The following is a 19,266-nucleotide window of genomic DNA, read 5'->3' on the forward strand; positions in this document are numbered from 1 at the left end:
TTTTGAGAAAAGGAGACTTGTTCTCCTTATGGGGAGAAAATACAACGTCATACTAAGACAAAGGTAGAGAATCAACACTATGGCAACCAGATATGTAGCACATAACATTTGAAAAAAAAATACTGACCTCTTATAAGTTGCATTGAAGAAAAAATATAAATGAGAAATAAGTTCTTTTATGCACCCATTTTATGTTTTGTAAGTTCTAAATACGCATGTTTGAGAATAACATATCATCTTCCCTACATTGTATGGCATATAGCGTAATCCAGCATTTACATGACCTCTCTCTGCTACCTACCCATAAAACAGTGAAGATAATGGCACAGTTACTGCAAACATGTGAGGAAATTCTTCAGCCACATGTTTATGTAGGAAATGGTTATTTCTTACCTAGGCAAACTAACTTTAAGGAAAATGTTTGAGTACCAATGACACATTAACACATTCCTATGTATCATCTGTGCCCTTTGATTGGAATAGATGTTATTCCTTATGTCTGTGCACATCAATGTATATATCTTAAAAGCATGCAGGGTTTCAAAAGAAGGCTTCAAAAACCTTCTGACCATTCAAATGATTTAGGCTTTCTCATTACTAGACATTGCGCAGGAGGAACAATTCTGAAATGCAAATGTTGACATTGCTTATGAACACTGGGTAAAATAACAGAATGCTCACTTTCTTTGCAGTCTTTTAAAAATCATGACACAGTATGAACAAAAAAAGGGGCTACATTCCTAAAGAAGCCTCTGAAATATCTGCTGTTTTTAACAGATTTAGAAAAAAACCCACTTCCAGTACCATTTATTTATTCTGTCTGCTTCTGTGCTCAGTGTTTGAATAGTTCCTTTCCCCACTGGTACAGCCAAATAGCACCTTTGTTCTTAATAAGAGATTCAGTACCCTTGAACTTAGCATCTACCAAAATATATATATGTATATATATATATATTTATATAATCTCCCATCCGAGAGGAAGAGAAAAGCAGTATCTTATGAAGGCACACCCATGCTGAACAGACAAGAAAATCAAAATCAAAGCATAACTGCCCAGGGCAGTCATATTACAAAGCCCATTCTTGAAATCTGAGTGTCATGCTAGAAGAAAATCTAGATATGTGTTCTAGTTTGAAGAGATGAATCAAAGCCAATGCTATTTAGCCTTTTTCTGTAAAAAAAAGAGAGAAAAGATTCTGTGTCAATATAGATAGAATCTTATTTAAAGAGGGAAATGAATGCTTGTATTGCAGCCTTAAAGATCACATTTTTAACTGCAATTATTTGGGTTCTTTTTATGTAAACTATTGCCTGCAACTTGGCAGACCATGGTTGAATGCTTTTGAAACGTTGTAGATTACAAACATGAACTCACAATTAATATCCTCTAAAAATAATTTCACATCTTTCGAAAAGAAAAAAAGAGAGAAAGGAAAAGAAAAAGGACAATGTGTACTTCTTCACAAGGTAATGCAGCTAATAAAAAAGAGAGTAGAATTAAAGTATTTACATAATGAGCAATTCTACAGAAGGCGATCATTCCCAAATAAGCACTGCTGATTATATCCCACGACGTTTTTTTTAACCAACTCTACCAGATTGGATCCAGTCATCAGCACTTTCAAATAATCCTTAAAAGCTTTCCATGGTTCTTTACATTTATTGTAGAACGATGTTCTTCAGGTACATTATGCTGGTGTAAGAGGACAGTGTCAACACAAGGTACCAGCAGGACAAGAAAACTTCTGTGCCCCCCGTAATCCCAAGCTGGGTTGTACTTGGAGCTGGAAAGAGAAGAAAACAGAGTAGTTACATACTGATGTTGTTTCACTATCACTTATTCATTATTTTATTTACTAGAGCAGACATGTCAAACACAAGGCCCGGGGGCCAGATCCGGCCCGCGAAGTGGTTTCATGCGGCCCGCGAAGCCATCCTGGAAACAGGGAGGGAACGGCCCCCACTGCCTTGGCCCTGGCCCAGAGACCCTCCTTCTGCCAGAGACCTCAGATCTGTCCCACTCCTGCCCAGGCCGCCATAGGCATCCTTGATGCGAACGATGTAGAGCTGGCCACGCCCACCCAGTAGGCCATACGCACTCTAGCCACGCCCACCCAGTAGGCCACGTCCACCCTGGCCACACCCACCTGGCCCCCTGAGGGCAACCACAATGCTGATGCGGCCCTCAATGAAATTGAATTTGACACCCCTGTACTAGAGGTTATTTTTTTTAAAGAATGTGTTCATAAACAGGTTTTAAAAATAGTAACCATGTGCTACACAAGTTGAAGAGAGAAATGAATGGGAAAAATGTATACTTCTGGAAAGCTAAAGTTATCCATGGAATAGCTGTTCTTAGCAAGGTTTATTAGAAGTCTATATAAATTTACCGTACTTAAAATTCCTCTTTTTTGCCTTGGATGTTCTTGAAAAGAAATATAAACATGCCTGATAATAATTACCTAGAGAAGTCTGGATCATCTTTTGTGAATGATACATTTTACTGCTCTAATGCAGGAAATCTGGGACCTATATTCTTTAGTAGAATAAAAATCTCCATGTAAAAAGCTCGTTCACTGCATCACATTTCCTTCAACCTGATACCATTGTTTGTTTTCTACTTATGAAGTAGCTCAGCACAACTAAATAATTAAACATGGTTAAATCAAAAGACTGAGATGTTAGGTTTCTCAGTTCAGCAAAGTGCTCATTCTCCCAAGTGGGATGGCTTTGGAGAAAGCTTGGCCCCAAATTATTGGAGATTAATTATTTTGGCCTTCAGTAACTTTAAATGAACCTCCTCTGATGATCTCAAGTGATATTCTTTCAACTAACATGAACTCAGGCCATGAAGGTCTCTAAAGCTCAAACCAGTATTCTATATTTCTTCAGCAAAAACATGCACCTAATGAAATGCTCCTAACACAAAGTAAGGAAAAGCTGTTCTCAGCGTTTTGACTACTAGGAAATATTCAGACATGTACACCAGTTTTTTTCCCCCTGTTGTATGTTGTATCAGAATGTAGTTGACAAAGTTTTCTGAATCATCTGATTTATAGAACTTTGACTTCTCTATCTGAATTATAATTAACTGATTTGTGAAATGAGAACTCAAACTTTATTCCTTATTATAATGCAATATTAAGTTTTCTGCTTGTATCAGAGGTATACATTACGCTTTATTATGATGATGTGGATGATGCAAATAAAATTTTTAACATAATAGTGCCATAGTATTCCAACTTATTGAGGAAAATTCAGAATTCAAGGTACATGAAGAAATAACCTGTCAAATATAAATAAGAATGTCATCCCAGATGAAAAGTATTTGAAACTTTTTGGGGATTACTTTGCTTCTTTGCTTAGTCATTCTTCTCCATTAGAGTTAAATGCAGATTTCAAGAGTTATTTAGTAATCCCTCTTCAGGATTTGTATAAAATATAGCTTTGATTGCATGGATAATTTGTCCTCAAGGAAAAACATTCCTATCTTCTAGCAAGGATTGCCACAAGAGTTCCGGGTAATAATTTGCAATGAGCATTTCTTTGCCAGAATTTCTATAAGCTTGGACTTACGACATGTTGTTATTAGGAAAAAGGAGAACAATTTTTCAGACTTAAGATGGTACTGAAGCTGTAGCTGATCAGTATAACAGGGAGGTCTGTTACGGAAAACTGTTTCTCATTACATTTTTTTATGAAAGCATCAACCTTTATTTAACTCTCTGAAAGTAATCTGAAAAAGGAACAACACATTTTGAGAACATGATTCTTCATTAGACTCAAGGTAACTTGTATTAAAATGGCTTTATTGAACAGTGGTTTATAACAGTGTTGGGGGAGAGAGTTTTTTTTAGTGAATGTAAGGTATAATCCCTATTCAATTTTCTATGACAGGTTATAATGGCACATAATAAAGAAGAAATATATTTATTTTAATATGCTCTGTACCATTATTTCTTGTTATATTATGTTTGAGAAATAGAAATGTCTTTGTGAGTGAGACAGAATTACGTCAACTTTATAATCTTCTTGTCAGACCTCTTATGTTGACGATATGATATGGGCATTATTCCTTGGACAATAACTTATACTGAACCAATGGTTGAACTTTTGCCACATTTTTCAGAATCAGATCATGGTCTTCAAGAAACCATGAAACCTGAAAGCCAGCTGGGTAACTTTGGATTAATCATTCCCTTACCCCGTTGTTGTGGGAAAAGAAGATATGGGAATATTACATATACTGCACTGAGTTGTAAAAAAAAATAAAGGTAGGACAAAAATACAATTACAATAATTTTGATCCCTGTGTTGTGTTAGAAAATAAAGGATACAGGCTTCCCCCATCTAGTTCAGCTTCCCAAATCGATCTTTTGCATATGGAATAATAAAAAAATTGCTTTCCAGCCAACAGCACTGAACAATTACTGACACTTGAATAAAACATCTTATTGAAATATACATTTTTGAAGCAATCTGGGATCCAAGCTAATCAGAAACTTGTATCTTTTCTCCCTCAGTTAGTTAAATATATTAGCCTATCACATAGACACATTCAGCTTAGCCAGACTCTCTTCTTTCTCTAAAGTTTGAATGAATTTTTTTATCTTTCCAGCCATGTAAGTGATACATTTTGGATTTATCTGCTGGATAAATCTATAAATATCACCTACATTTCTTCAAATTTACTGAAAATCCCATGATTTATGGTTAGTGCATTGAGCTGTTAGGAACAGTAGAATATGGCAGGTTCCCTGTTCCAACAAACCATGTTTCAGCAACACTGTTTTCTTGTACTTAAGTTGTTCTTGCATCTGAGTTTATTCTCTGATCACAACCTTTTAGTCACTTCTTTGTCTTCTGAATTGTTATTTGATCTGAGGCAGGATGGGAAAGGCTGTCATGATTTGTGTTTCCCTGCTTAGATGTAAATCTGACAGTAAAGCATATTCAAGAGATTTCTAAGACCACTTCAGCAATCTGGGTGGTGATAAGGCAATGGAGTTTTCAAACTAAGGACTTATCTAAAACACAAAATAACATCAACAACCCAAATCACATTGAGAATCCTATAAGTTAAGATCTAATATATGGAGAAATAATGAAATACAAATATATTACTTTTGTGGAAATGAAGATGAGCTTGTAAAAATATTCCTTTTTTACTAGTTTTGGCTTTTCAATAGTTGTATGACATCAGGAAACTTTTTTAAAAGTATTGTACGTTTCATATTTTTTTGGTTAAATGCAGACGTATAAAGATGATGCAGGATAGAGGAAGAAATAAGCACAATATTGGTATTATTCCATAGGGATTCTTTAAAACTTAAAGTTTGGCCCCAAAATTAGTTGTGTAAGTTATTCCACTGAAATAAGAACAAATGTAACAGATACGTAGGTCTCCTGAGAGAAAGTGAAGTGTGCAGGAACCTTTAAATTACAATTTTTCCTTTCACATAGAGGCAAGGTAAACAAGCTATAGATAATTAGGGGAAATATACCAGAAGGAACACCTCGTAAGGAACTCATTTCCTCTTTTTCTATGGGAACTCATTTCCTCTTTTTATATGGGATCAATAATGGGGGAGAAAACTGCCTACTATGAGCATAGACAGAGCTGCAAAATATCTGTGTATATGTCTTGTTTCATACAAAGCAGCTAGTTACTGTAAAGCCTGAGATTTATATATTTCTGTGAATTTTCTTTTATGCTTCAAAGTCAAAGACACACATTAATTAATTTTAGTAAACTCTAAAAGCAAAATGTGGGAGCAAAATGATGCCTTTATCCACATTTTTAAAGGATGAGTATGGTTGGTTATTGTAAGTGCTACTGGTTTATAAAATAAGGCTACAATTAAACTGATTGAGTCCCCTGGGTTTCATACAGTTGTCGGTAATCAATTTCCGGAATGAATAACAAATGGTGTCATACAAAATATCCACAACATCCTTCAAGAGTAAAATAAAGATGCAAATCAAAGTCTGACCTCAATTTTTCAAGAAGCCCCAGATATAAAACACTGGCAAAGAAGGTGAATTAAGCAAGGTTGAAGTTGCTGAAGCAAATTAAATAAAATCAAAGTTGTCAAAATAAATTAAGCAATGTGAATTCAATGAAGCAAATTATTAAAAGAGAACATTTTTAAATGGCCCAAGTCAATTTCATCTCATTGTCTGTGAATGAGCACAACCTTTAGATTTTTATCCATAGATCTGAATAACTTTCCACATTTCAGCTAAAATCTGTGACCTTTCCATAAAGAGGACAATCTGTATTTCAAATGTGCACATGAGAAATTTATTCACTAGGACAAATATTTCTGAAACTTCACAGGTTATTAAAAGACACCTACATGAGTCTATCCAGATAAATGTTCTCTAGGAAAACTAAAGATTGTATGACTATGCTAAGGGCTTTTGAAAATAGTGGTTAGTAGTTAAGTTAGAGCATCCCTTTGCACCTGCTTCACAAACTAATGCAGTCTCCTCTTTTGAAGAGTGAGGTATGGCATTTGCATTGCTTTGAATATTTCATTTGATTGGACGAGGGACTAAAAAAAGCAGCCAAGGGAGAAAATGCTGATGTTTATAGTAAACAATGTATGCCATGTTCTAATTCTTCTGGAAAACCAAACTGATTTTAGCTAGTACATAAGGACTAGCTTGTTGGCATTATGTCTGGCTAGCAAGCAAGGAAGAAGTGGTTTAGCAGAACAGGAACCGAGGTGCAATTCCTGACTTGGACCTTGGACTGGTGGATGCATATGGAATTTTAAAAATGTAACAAATTACAAAGCACTGATGGACACCGCTGCTAGGTCTTATATACCACTCCATAGTACTTTTACAGCACTCTCTGAGCAGTTTACAATGTCAGCATATTGCCCCCACAACCTGAGTTGTCATTTTACTGACCTTGGAAGAATGGAAGGCTGAGTCAACCTTGAGCACCATCAGAATCGAACTTCTGGCTGCATTCTAACCATTGTGCTACACTGCTACCTACAGTTCCACTAATTCCAAAATTCTTCCTACTTCTACTGTTTGCTTTTGTTCTGTTTCTGGGCATTCTGGCTTTCAGAAACTTCCAAATAAAGGAAGGGTTTTTGTTGTTGTTTTGGTTAGAAAACTTATAGGGAAGCATATATTACATTCCAATTTTCCAAATTTGTATTTTTTTATAATGTAAAATGCCATGAAGATAGCAACAGAGATATTTGTGGATGCAATCAAAGACCCAGAATTCCAACCCAGTTTGTTGGGCATTTGGTTATTGTGTGGTATAAATTATCATTTGTAACTTGGTAGGTGAAATGGTATGCAATTTTGGTTTCTTGAACAAGCATGATCAAGTCAAATGTGGTTTTAATGATGTGAAAGCCTGTCTGTATCTATAACATCTGAACGTTTTACATAAAATGCCATTATCAAAAATAGTTGGGGGATCCAATTACTGTACTTATTCATTTATTTATATTTATTTATCAAATTTATATGCCACTCATCTTGCGATGTGTGGTGACATTTTAACTAGATTAATAGCCACTGACAAAGATAACTGTACAAATAGAACAATTTATTCACCATTCTCCACCAAAATGGAAATTGCACCACTATATTATCCTTGCCAATATATTGGAAGAGGAAGTCACAGGAAGATGCTTTGCAAACTTGATAATCCATTCCAAAGCCCAACAATTCACCGATATACAAAACCACTAATTATTGTGGACTGTTTAGAACTGCAATGTTTTAGCCCATTAATGACTGAGTGACTGTTTCCTATCTACTGGCAATAGTTGACCCTCTTATCTTGTTGATTGTGGGCTGGAACCATTGGGGGTGACTACCCTTTTCTATTGGCCAACTTTTTTGTATAGATCTCCATATTTCTAATAATAACTTTGACTGGGGAAAAGTCCTTGATTTCTCTAACACTTGTCCTCATAGATTATATAAAGAAGAGAGTATTTTCGTTCCTCAGTGCTTCCAAAAAAGATTTCCTTTCCTATTCTTCCTGCATATCAAAGGGGAACACAACTAGGCAGTTCAAAATGACAAATGCCACTGATGCACACTTTGAGTAGAAAATAGTAATTGAATTTCCCATAGCTGAGGAGATCTCCCCAGCTGACATTCACCCCTGCACGAGGAATGTATACAGACTTCTCCATGTAGTTGGATGTTGGATGCATTCTTTGAACACTGGGTTTAAAGCTAGACCTTATGGCAGCCAGCAGGAATAACTATTAACAAAGAGAATGCACAGATCACAATTGAACTGGTCTGCAAAGGCTGATGACCCGCATGATACAATTTGAAAAGAAACCTCTGTATTAGAAGTTTAGTGACTAACTAGCCACTAAAGCCATATGGACGGAAAGCTGTGATGCTAACAAAGAAGCATTGCTCTCTCTCAGATCATAAGAATAACAACATCATTCTGGAAAGTATCTATCCATAGCGAGGAAGACTTAAAAAGAAGCAACATATGTTTTTGTAAAAATAAAAGCTCAAAAAGCAGGTGTCTTGGGTGTGGACTCAATTATTGTGATGTTTCACGAAGTAGCAATGAGGGCTACATGTCATCAAACTCCATGGGATTTTTTTTTCTTATAAAGATTTGTAGAGGCTTTCACATGCTTTTATGTGGTAAAGAATTGCTCATTAATTTACCAATTAATACTAAAGTAAAACTTCATGATGTAAAGCCAAAAGGTGGCACAGTCAAAAGATTTAATAAAATCATTCAGAACTCCAATTCTCTCACATTAAAATGAATCTTAATCTTAATTTTTGAAGTTTTTCTCCTCTCTCTCTCTCTCTCTCTCTCTCTCTCTCTCTCTCTCTCTCTCTCTCTCTCTCTCTCTCTCTCTCTCTCAGATAGCAATCTAGCTCATTTATCTTTAGCCTAGTTTTCATTAAAATTAATCATAATGTTGAAGTTTAGCATAGGACGTTCCTTCAGTCAGGTTTCTCTTAAAGTTACCAGAGCACAGAACTGCATCCCAATAGACTACTTTCCTTGGAACAATCCTCATAAAAATCAATAGAGCTTATATTGAGTTTATTACAAAGCACAACTAGGCTCCATGTTTATTTTGTAATACTGCATTAATCGCCATTGCAAAGAAAAATACTTTACTCTTTGCTAATTAAAGTCCTTTTTTAAGCTTAGCCAAGTACAAAACACATGAGATATAGTAATATTAATAGGAGAAAAGCAGAAAGGTGCATCACATTCTGTTTTCTTTGTGGTTGTACAATCCCTTGAGTTGGCAATTTAATTGTGTTTTGAATAGCGGACTTAAATTCAATTCCTCATTCTCCTTGTAAGAGGAAATCAGTGGCACAGCTGTCACCCACTTGACAGTATTTGCTTCTTATTATGCAGAGTATGAGATGAACATAACACAATTTTTACTCCACATGGAGAAGTTTTACCAACTACCTTCCATTTCCAAGAACATAAAATTAGCTCTCAATTCAAAAACTTTTGTTTGTACATGCAGTACTTTCAGTTATAAACCTCAACAATCAAATGAATTCTTAAAGATGCTGAAGCAAGAGAGCAGTGGGGTAGTTTTAAATATTATTTCTGTTAATTACAAAGTAAAATTAAATTAGAAATTGGTACGACAAACCAACTTTTCATTTATATCAAAAATCAACCCAAGAAGATCAAGCACAATGAAGGGTGGTTTTTTTATTTTTTTAAAAAAATCATATTTAAACAGTTACTCTGTGGAGGAAGGGCAGTTGAGATTGTTGTGACTTCTTCCACAAAGGTTAAGAGTAAATTACACACATCTACTTCCCTCTGTATGGAGTGGAAGTTTAAAATCACATCTAATTGCGAAAACACAAAAGGCACCAAATTCTACCATTTATCCTTTGTTTGTTTTTAAATCGTGCTATTTAGGAAGGATAGTTTCAAGTAAGCAAATGAAATATTTAGAAGCCTTCTATTGCTGCAACATCAGATAACTCTAATGCAGCAGGAAGAAAAACAAGATGCAGTTACTTGGAATGTACAACTTTTCTGTTATGTCACCATCCTGTTACACTAACAGCATTACTTTATCTTAGAATTTGTGATGGGCTGCAAGTTGAGTTTATTGCCTGAACTGGAAAACACAAATCTTCAAAACAAAAAGAAATCAGCAATCCATTTTATCTCCGAATGTAACAAAGTTCTCTGTGTATGCTAAGGAATATTCAAGTCAAGCATTTGAGGCTATATTTGTAATATAATATGCATGCATTATGTAGTGTGATAGCAGATGGATATATGCTGTATTGCTATCTCTTTGTTCACAAGGTCTATCAGAGTTGGATGGTGCAATTGCACTGATAGAAAACAGAAGCTTAAGAGGTTTCATTTTTGTGAATCCATTATGAGATGACTTGCTTTGTACCATGTCAGTACAAAGTAATCTTGATTTTAATTCCTTTCATACATGAACATGCAAAAGTAATTTATATCTCCAATGAAGCCAAATCAAAATAAATGTTAAAGTTATTTAATTCATTCAGTTTCTAGAGCGGCCCATCTCAGGCAAGTGAGTCTGGATGGTGAACAATTATAAAACAATTAAAAAGAATTACAATTCAAATTAAATATATAAGGCAGCCAAGAAAAAAAGTACCATCATAGAAGTCAACATAACCAGGAAACAGGGTTCCTTCACACTCTTGGGGCCTCAGGCCTGGGCATAAAGCCAGGTGTTCAAGAGAAGTTGTTTTTTAGACTATTGTTTTGATATACTTGAAATAAAAATAAGAATATTTTAAAAATTAAAAAATCTGACAATTGCCTGCCCCTGAAAAGTTGAGCTTTACTAAGAGGACTGCTTGTATGAATATGGGCCCATCAAAGCTCTTAGCCCAAACATTTCCTACTAATTAAGTAAGGTCTATTTTCTTGGACTGGATTGCTGCCAAGTAATATAGAATGATGTTCACAGATGTGCTGTATGTAGATAAGTTTTAATTTTTTTATCAAATTCTACAGATTTTATCATATCCTACAGGAATAGTTTCTCAATGGTTTTGCGTATAGTACTACGGTTCTCCACAGAGTTCCTCCTTTTTCTAGGAAAAAAAATAACAGCAAAAACATTTGATAAATCCAGCAATGCATCTGCTGGTTGTGATTTGCAACTATATTTTAAATAGAAAAGTTCAACAAATGAGTAATAGTATGAATATTGTGGTTTGCCAGGATCAAAATACTTAATTGAATCCTAATTTGCTTCCTCTGACTGGGCTGATTTTACTAGATAATTCTTCTATCAGCCATTTGCCATATCAAATCCCTATTACAAAAGATGGTTCAGTTCCCAGGCAATGAGGAGGATCCTTTCATTTATCAAACAAAATTTAGGATCCAAGTCAATGTATTTTTAGTAGATCAAATGTTTTACAATATGTGCAAATAAAAATAAACATGGAATTTTATCCACATGTCCTATGGACACCACAAGAACAAACATAAATAAATAATTACTGTTAATAGCAATCTTTTCATTTATGGATTTTCTTGTTTTTATTTGAAGACATTTAAGTCTAGAGCTGAGGAAGCTTCTTGGATTAGAAGCGAAACGTCTTCAAAGAAAAACAAAAAAAGTCCAGTTGCCTCGTGAAAAAAGCATCTTTGGGACCACCATGACTTGGATGACTGAGAATCTCCATAGACTTATACATGTAATAGCTTGCAGATTACTACATGGCAGTTTCAGTTATACAGGCGGTCCTCAGCTTATGACCATTAGTTTAATAACCATTCAAAGTTATGAGAGTGCTGTACTTATACAGTTTTATACAGTTTTTATTTTAGCACTTACGACTGTCACAGTGTTCCCATAGTCTCATGATCGAAATTTGGGCCTTTGTCAGTGGACGTGTATTTACAACAATTTGCACTGTCCCGGAGTCACATGATCACCATTTATGAACTTCCCAAGGACCTTCTGACAAGCAAAGTCGATGGGAAAAGCTGATTTCTCTTTAATGACATGAGTTGATTAACAACCATGGTGCAACTCACTTCCTGATCACTTCACTTAGCAATGGATGTTCTGGTCCCAAATATGGTAATAAGACTACTGGCTGTATCCTAAAAGAATCAAAATCAGGAGTCTTCAGATTTTATTTGTCAAGGAAGTATAGAATTTTAGTAAGCCTTTCAATGGATTCTTCTTTTCTGCTTAAAAATGCTGAAGTGTTGTTTGCATTTATAGACACCAATAAAGGAGACTCTATACAGGAAGTTGCCTTCAGCTTGACCTGTCCAACTTAGTCAGAAAGTCTGAAAGGCATCAGTCTGAAAGGCATCAGCATTCTAGGGGCTTAGAACAATAAATTTTCCATTCTATTTTCTGTCTTTTATAACTGTGGGTGGATTCTATGATCAAGTGATTCAAAAGATGCTCGTATTACTGATATTATGGATAACACTAGCATCCTCTTTAGATACATTAACTAAATGTATCATTGCATCCCAAGGTTTAGGCATGCCTGATCAAACTGGATACTGTATATCAATGAACCCCAGTAAAACATGAAATGTTTGCAAATTTGAATGTACACAGACTATTTATCCACAATTGTTTACAGATGCAAAATAATAAAACAATGAATACAGTCAGTGCACAAACCTGCATAACTCTTTAGTTAGTTCTCTGCAACTCCTTTTGTTAGAAATAGCAGCTTCTAAATGTTTATGGTTGTCAGTTAACAGTTTTGTATTTTTGCTTCTTGCTTTCATGTCATTGGCCTCTAATGACAGCTTATAGCTACTAGTCTTAATGTATCCAATTAGAAAGATGAAATACTATTGTTGCCTGTGGCTTAACATACTGAGTATAGTTTTTAAATATTTATATTAGATTCAAAAATTCATCCTGCTATTATGCACAAGTGTTTTATACCTGGACTCAATGCCTGGAATTTATTTTCCAACTGGTCTATAACTGAACCAGAATCCTATTTTATAGTAAGAAAGAAATAATTGTATTGGCATTATACAAAGCTATTATATTCTAATTCTTACTACTAAAGCATGAGAGTGTAAACTGCACCAAGTGTCATGTGCAAAGAATTGTTTAATGGAATATCTTTAGCAAATGGGGCTTGCTATACAAAATAATAAGCTTCAGCCAAATGGAAGTTTGCTGTAGCTGATATTTTCCAGAAATTAATGTAAGGACAAAATAATAAGAGATGTCTATTTTATTAACAAAAGCAGTAGTCAACAATTAGTGAGGAAGCCATGTGGCTTTCAAATTATTATATTATATTATTTTATGTTATTTATTTAAAACTTCTATATAGCTGCCCATCTTTCAACGAACTCTGGTAATTCATTTGGAAGTGATGAAATGCAATAATTATATGTTGTACTCACAAATGCTACTTTACATTATTTATCAAATACATGTAAAGATAAGGAGCATTCTACCTGCATGGAGACTGCTAACTTTCCTAACAATGTTCTGACATACAAACGAAAAGAAAGTAGAAAACGTGGGTGTTCATATTGGTTAACAGAATACAGAACAAGTCCTACGTCTTATAAATGTACAATTACTATGTTTTAAAATAGGACAGTCTCTTAAGAGAGAGAACAACAACTGAAAGGATTTGGTAACATATTTTTTTGTTACATTAAGAATGTAGAATTCTTTTATCCTCAACCATTGGAGCGTCCTATTAATAAAGGCAGATCCCATATAGGAAAGGCATCTGTTTTATTCTTTAGAGGACAATACTTACTATATTGGAAGTAGCAACAATATTATTCTTCATGTCTTTCTGGCCAATAGGTTATCACTGTATGTAATTTAATTTTTTCAGCATGGTCCTGTTCAACTATTATGGATGCATTGCCTTGCACATCTCTTTACAAGAAAATATGTACATATTGTTTTTAGCACTATGGCCTATGTTTTGCACTAACATGGATAAGATGGGGGGAAATAACTAAAAATCTATTCTTAAACTAAGTCTACAGATGTCTGAGAGCACTGAAAATATCTTTCTTTAGAAAATCAGCACATGCTTAATGAAATAGCATTTCTACTTAGTGCTGTCCAGATGTCATGGGACTTAACTCCTTAAATAAGGGAGCTGAACATAGAGCACATCAATTTGGGAAAGATTTGTCAATCATTGCATTATGTGTCAGGAAGAAGTAACCTTTCCTGCTTCCGTGGCTTATTCACACACCCCCCCCTTAAAAACCTTTACTATATATGTCGAAACAGCTTTCAGATGTATTTGTTATAAAGTCAATATCAGGATGAAAACAATGTTAATTTCTTACAGATAAAAAATGATTGTCGTAATGAGCATTTATCAATAGGGATATGCTTTGATCGGGTTGTTTCTCATGTTATGAATAGTTTGTTTTCAAATTTGATTCTTTTTTTCTCTTTTAAATTGCGCTGTATTAGTCATTAAAAGAAGTAGTTTCACCTCATTCCTGCTGCTATTGGTGGGAGCTAGTTCAGGAAAGGGGGTGAGCTTAGAGAGAATCAGTGAAGTACAATTTAAGAGACGTAGAACTATTTTGGATATAAGAAAAATACTTCTACTTGTCTTTAAAGTAATTTTACTGCTGTTATTAAATACTTTCTATTAGAAATTAAACATGAACTAAGGTAGTGCTTCCCCCCCCACACCCCCCTTTGGCAGACACTGAAAATAAACAGACACAAAACTGTGCAAAGCATCTATCAGAAATATTGATAATATTGTTGACTGTGTTTTAAGATGCTATCTTTCTCCACAAAAATTAAACTATGAACTTGCTTTTGTGGCACTGAATTTTAGCAGGTTAATATCCTGAAGTGCAAAAATATGTGCATTGCTGCAGTTGTCCAGAGTTTTCCATTACGGTTAATGCATTACCAAATGGTGCTTGGATTGGTTCTGAAGAACTTGCACGCCATGGTTCATAATACAGAATTCACATGCATTAACTCATGTATTTTTTTTCTTTGTCTACAGGTATTCATTATGGATATACTGAAGTGAATCCAATTAACTATTCCTATGGCTTCTCGCTGACTTGAGGCTGGATTTGTGTGCTTGCTTCTTGCTAGGCTCAGTGTGATCAATGTGGCTGTAATTCACTTCTTTCATTTCCTAGGGGGATGTAAAAAATGTTTTCCTTTTTTAATTAGCAGGCAATGTTTCAGCAGGTTGGCTGGCAGAAGCGGCCTGGTTTTTTTTTTTTAACTCCTATTTGGTAGCCGTGGAACCAAAAGAGGCAAGAACTAACACTGTGTCCTTAGAAGTCCTCACAGCAAAACCTTTGCTTGTCCCTATGGTGGCACATGGAACAATGCATTGTGTTCCTTCAGAATAAGCAGAATATTTGAGACCATTCTCCAAAATTGTGTTAAACTGGATTGAGGATGAAATAAATACCCACCCACTCACCCCAATTGTGTGCCCAACCTTGTTATAGTTCTGTTTCATTCTTCTCTTAAGTAATAACTGGAATAAATTTAAAATGTGTAAGTCACTTAAGCGACATGAGTGATGTATAAATTTGATAGACAGACAGACAGACAGACAGATGAAGGTAAAGCAGATGGAAATGGTTGCACTATCCATTTTTGGGGAGTGTTTTTGACTCAGTACTGACTACTGGCCACTGCCTAGATACGTTCCTGCAGTTTTCTTGGTAAGGCTTTTGACAGACTGAGAAGAAGTGATCACCCAATTAGCTTTGTGCCTAAGGTAGGACTGGAAATCACAGCCTCTCAGTTTCTAGTCTGTGCCTTAACCATTACATCACCTTACAACTATTTGTTATCTGTTCTTGATAGTGAAAAATAAGGAACAATTCTAAAGCGTTAAAGGAATTGTAAAATGTTATCATTGAACTGCACTCTGGTACACCTTGAATTGTATTAAAGGCACCATACCGTTCTCATTGAAGGTTAATAATTTATTAAGACATAATTTGGTAACCAACTTAAGTAATAAATTGGACGTAAAACAAACTAGAAGGTTTGTGTTGAATTAACTGAAGGTCAGAATCTTTTCATAAGAAATATACCTTGTCAAAATTGCATCTTAAGAGTAAAGATGAAATGACAGTACATGGGTGAAGCCCCAACTGAGTTCTACAGATAAAATCACTAAATATTATGGTTCAGAATTTATGACTTTACAGAAACTGGACAACAGGCTGTATATTGAATCAGAAAGCACTGACTTCAGATAGAAGACCTAATCTACTCAGAATGTGTCACAACAGAATTATTAGTGTTTTTGATGGGAGGAAACTTTGTCAAAAAGAAAGCTGTAATTTATAGCTTGAGGATCAAACTATGATAATTGAAACAATGACCTTGGGTGAAGAACACAAAAATAAATGCACAAAGGATCTGAATTGGGAAAACTTACAACTGCCATTCTCCCTTATTTTCTTTCTCCATTCATTTCTCAAGAGTTCCAGTTACTGTAAACGAAAGATTTAAAAACAAACTTTCTGCATTTAAAATAATGCTAAACTTTTTTTTAAACTTGAAAGTATGATTTGAAATTTTCCACAAAAGGTATGGCATCATTTATAATTCTTATTACTATATATTAAATTACAAAAAATATAGATAAATGTTAGTATTTCAACTTAAAAATCAATGAAAGTAGATTAAGTTAAAGCCAAGTCTTTTTCTATTAGATGGTGGTATGTGGTGCTAAGAGCTCTATATTAAGCAGCCATGGAACAGATAGATATAACATCACAAAAGTTGTCTGTATTAGTAAAATGATAAAGTCATTTGCCCAGATGCTTAGGAAACCTGTTATTTACTAAATTGACTAAAAGTAAATAATAAAAAACAAATTGAAGATTCAACTTCAAAACTCTATTTGGCAACCAAAATGGTTTCTTTGGCTTTTAACAATAATCACAGTCTTATTAATTATTTAAATTTTACCATTTATTTTGATTGGCTTGACAATAAAACATGAACCAACTCTAAATGGAGTTATGCAAGCTGGCTGAAGAATTCAAAATAAATATGTCTCAAGCTATTATAAAATAGTAAGATTTAAAAAGCAAAGGAAATGGGCCAAGACGAGCTTTTTTGTATAATATTACAGTTAAAAACAAAATTTGTGCCCAAATAATATTTGGATGCTAAGCATATCAGCAGTTGGTAATAATATTTTTGTGAATGTGATAAAAGATAATTGTTTCAAGCAAGATAAAGTTTAAGGTTTTTATTGTTCCAAGGATAACTTACTCTTTGAGATAAGAACTGGTTTTATTTTATTCATTAGGTAATTAAATATTTATTGACACATCTTCATACTGACATTCTGACAGATACAAAGCAGCAGGTGAAACTTGGGATAATCACATGAACACCCCAACAATTAGCACAGGCTTTGTGCTTTCTCTGTTACTCTTTTTCTCTATACCAGGGGTGTCAAACTGCCAGTCTGGGGGCTGGATGCGTCACGCTGAAACCACGCCCACCCCATTGCCGGCAATGGGGAAAAAGTCGTGATATGTCGCGACATGTCATGTGATGTTGAGAGTTTGACAACCCTGTTCTATACCAATGACTGCATCTCTAAGGATCCCTCTGTTAAAGTACTGAAGTATACAGATGACACAACAGTCATTGATCTCATTCGAGAGGATGATGAATCTGCATACAGAGGGAGGTTAAACAACTGGTCCTACGGTGAAGCTGGAAAAATCTGGAGCTGAACATGCTTAAAACTATGGAGATGAGAGTGGATTTTAGGAGGAGCCCTCTTATTCTACCACCTCTTGCTATATTAGACCACACAATATCAACAGTAGAGTCATTCAAATTTTGGGGTTCTATAATCTCCCAGGATTTCAAATGGACACCTGACATTAGACCCATCACTAAAAAGGCACAACAAAAAATGTCTTTCCTGTGTCAACTTAGGAAGTTCAGAATGCCCAAGGAGCTGCTGATACAGTTCTACAAAGGAATTGTCTTTCATTTACACCTCAATAACTGTCTGGTTTGGTGTACCAACCATACAAGACAGGTACAGACTTCAATGGATAGTTAGGTCTGCAGAAAAAAACTATTTGGAACCAGCCTGCCTTCCACTGAGGACCTGTATACTACATGGATCAGAAAGAGGGCTGAGAAAATATCTACAGATGCCTTACATCCTGGCAATGGGGTGCGCACGGTTTTGCTATGATGCATCTGGCCCACAGACCGGCAGTTTGACACCCCTGCCCTACCTCTTTTTTGCAAGGCCCAGAACGGACAGCCGGAAGTGCGTGGATGCTAAGTCTGGAAGTCCATTTTGAGCCTCGGAGATCTCCCTTAGGCCTCTGAGGCTCAGAACAGACTTCCAAAAGTGGCATCCATGCACTTATGGTGGGCCATTCTGGGCCTGGGAAGCCTCCCCAGCTCAGAATGGACTTCCGGAAGTGGTGTCCAAATAGAGGACCAGTTGTTCAGGTAACACCACTGAGTATTAGACATGTTTACTACCTTAGGTTATTTATAAAAATAATAAAGAGATTAAAAAAAATCTAAAAAACTTGTTGAAGTTGCTATGAACCAAACAATGTAAAATAGCTGCACAGTGCATAATTTATATAATATATGCAATTTTTTAGGCCTATTGAGCCTAATTCCTTGAAGTGCCCTGAAAGTGGAGCTGGTAGTTTTAATCCAATACCATTTTGAAAATGTATGCGGTGTCTGTATTTTAAATTTCATCATAAGTGTCATTAACTAGGATTCTGAAACGATGCAGGAGCAGACGTCTGCTTTGATTCCTACAGTTAGGAAAAAAATAAATAAAACAATAACCTATTCTTATAAATAGAATCATTAACCCAGCTTGTTGAATTATTCTGAAAAAAAACACAATATGGAACTGTTGTGTAGCAAATGCTAACTTGTCTGTTGGGAAAAATGACTGAAGCAAGAGCAGGTGGTGTTACTTCTTCAAAAAATAAATTGTTAAAAATGTACACATGCCAAGTATCATCTGTTACAGTTAGACAGAAAGCTTGGTATATGTTTGGCTACTGGCAAATAAAGAATCCTTAAACTATTAAATTGGATTGGTCTGGCTTGGCAGAAGAAAAGCTGCACTGCAATCAATATCTTCACTGGGTATCTTCAAATCTTTACATGCATATTTGATAGAAAATTTGAAATCACCACAAAAGTCCAGTTTTAATTTATCTTAACGACAGGGAAAGAGAAGGGGACGGAGAAAGAGAGA

General features: G+C 35.1%; 1 protein-coding gene across 1 annotated transcript in view; it reads right to left on the reverse strand.

Moving 5' to 3' along the window:
- Positions 1 to 1,659: 1,659 nt before the first annotated feature.
- The window catches only part of NEGR1 (neuronal growth regulator 1), a gene marked incomplete at its 3' end in the record, with an annotated part of 549,603 nt that continues 531,996 nt past the window's right edge, over positions 1,660 to 19,266 (reverse strand). Inside the window, exon 7 of the mRNA XM_083360472.1 lies at positions 1,660 to 1,784. Coding sequence (XP_083216598.1) covers positions 1,660 to 1,784 — 125 coding nt within the window. The remainder of the gene's footprint in view (positions 1,785 to 19,266) is intronic.

The sequence above is a fragment of the Vipera ursinii genome (genome assembly GCF_947247035.1).
Source record: "Vipera ursinii genome assembly, chromosome: 3".
NCBI lineage: Eukaryota > Metazoa > Chordata > Lepidosauria > Squamata > Viperidae > Vipera > Vipera ursinii.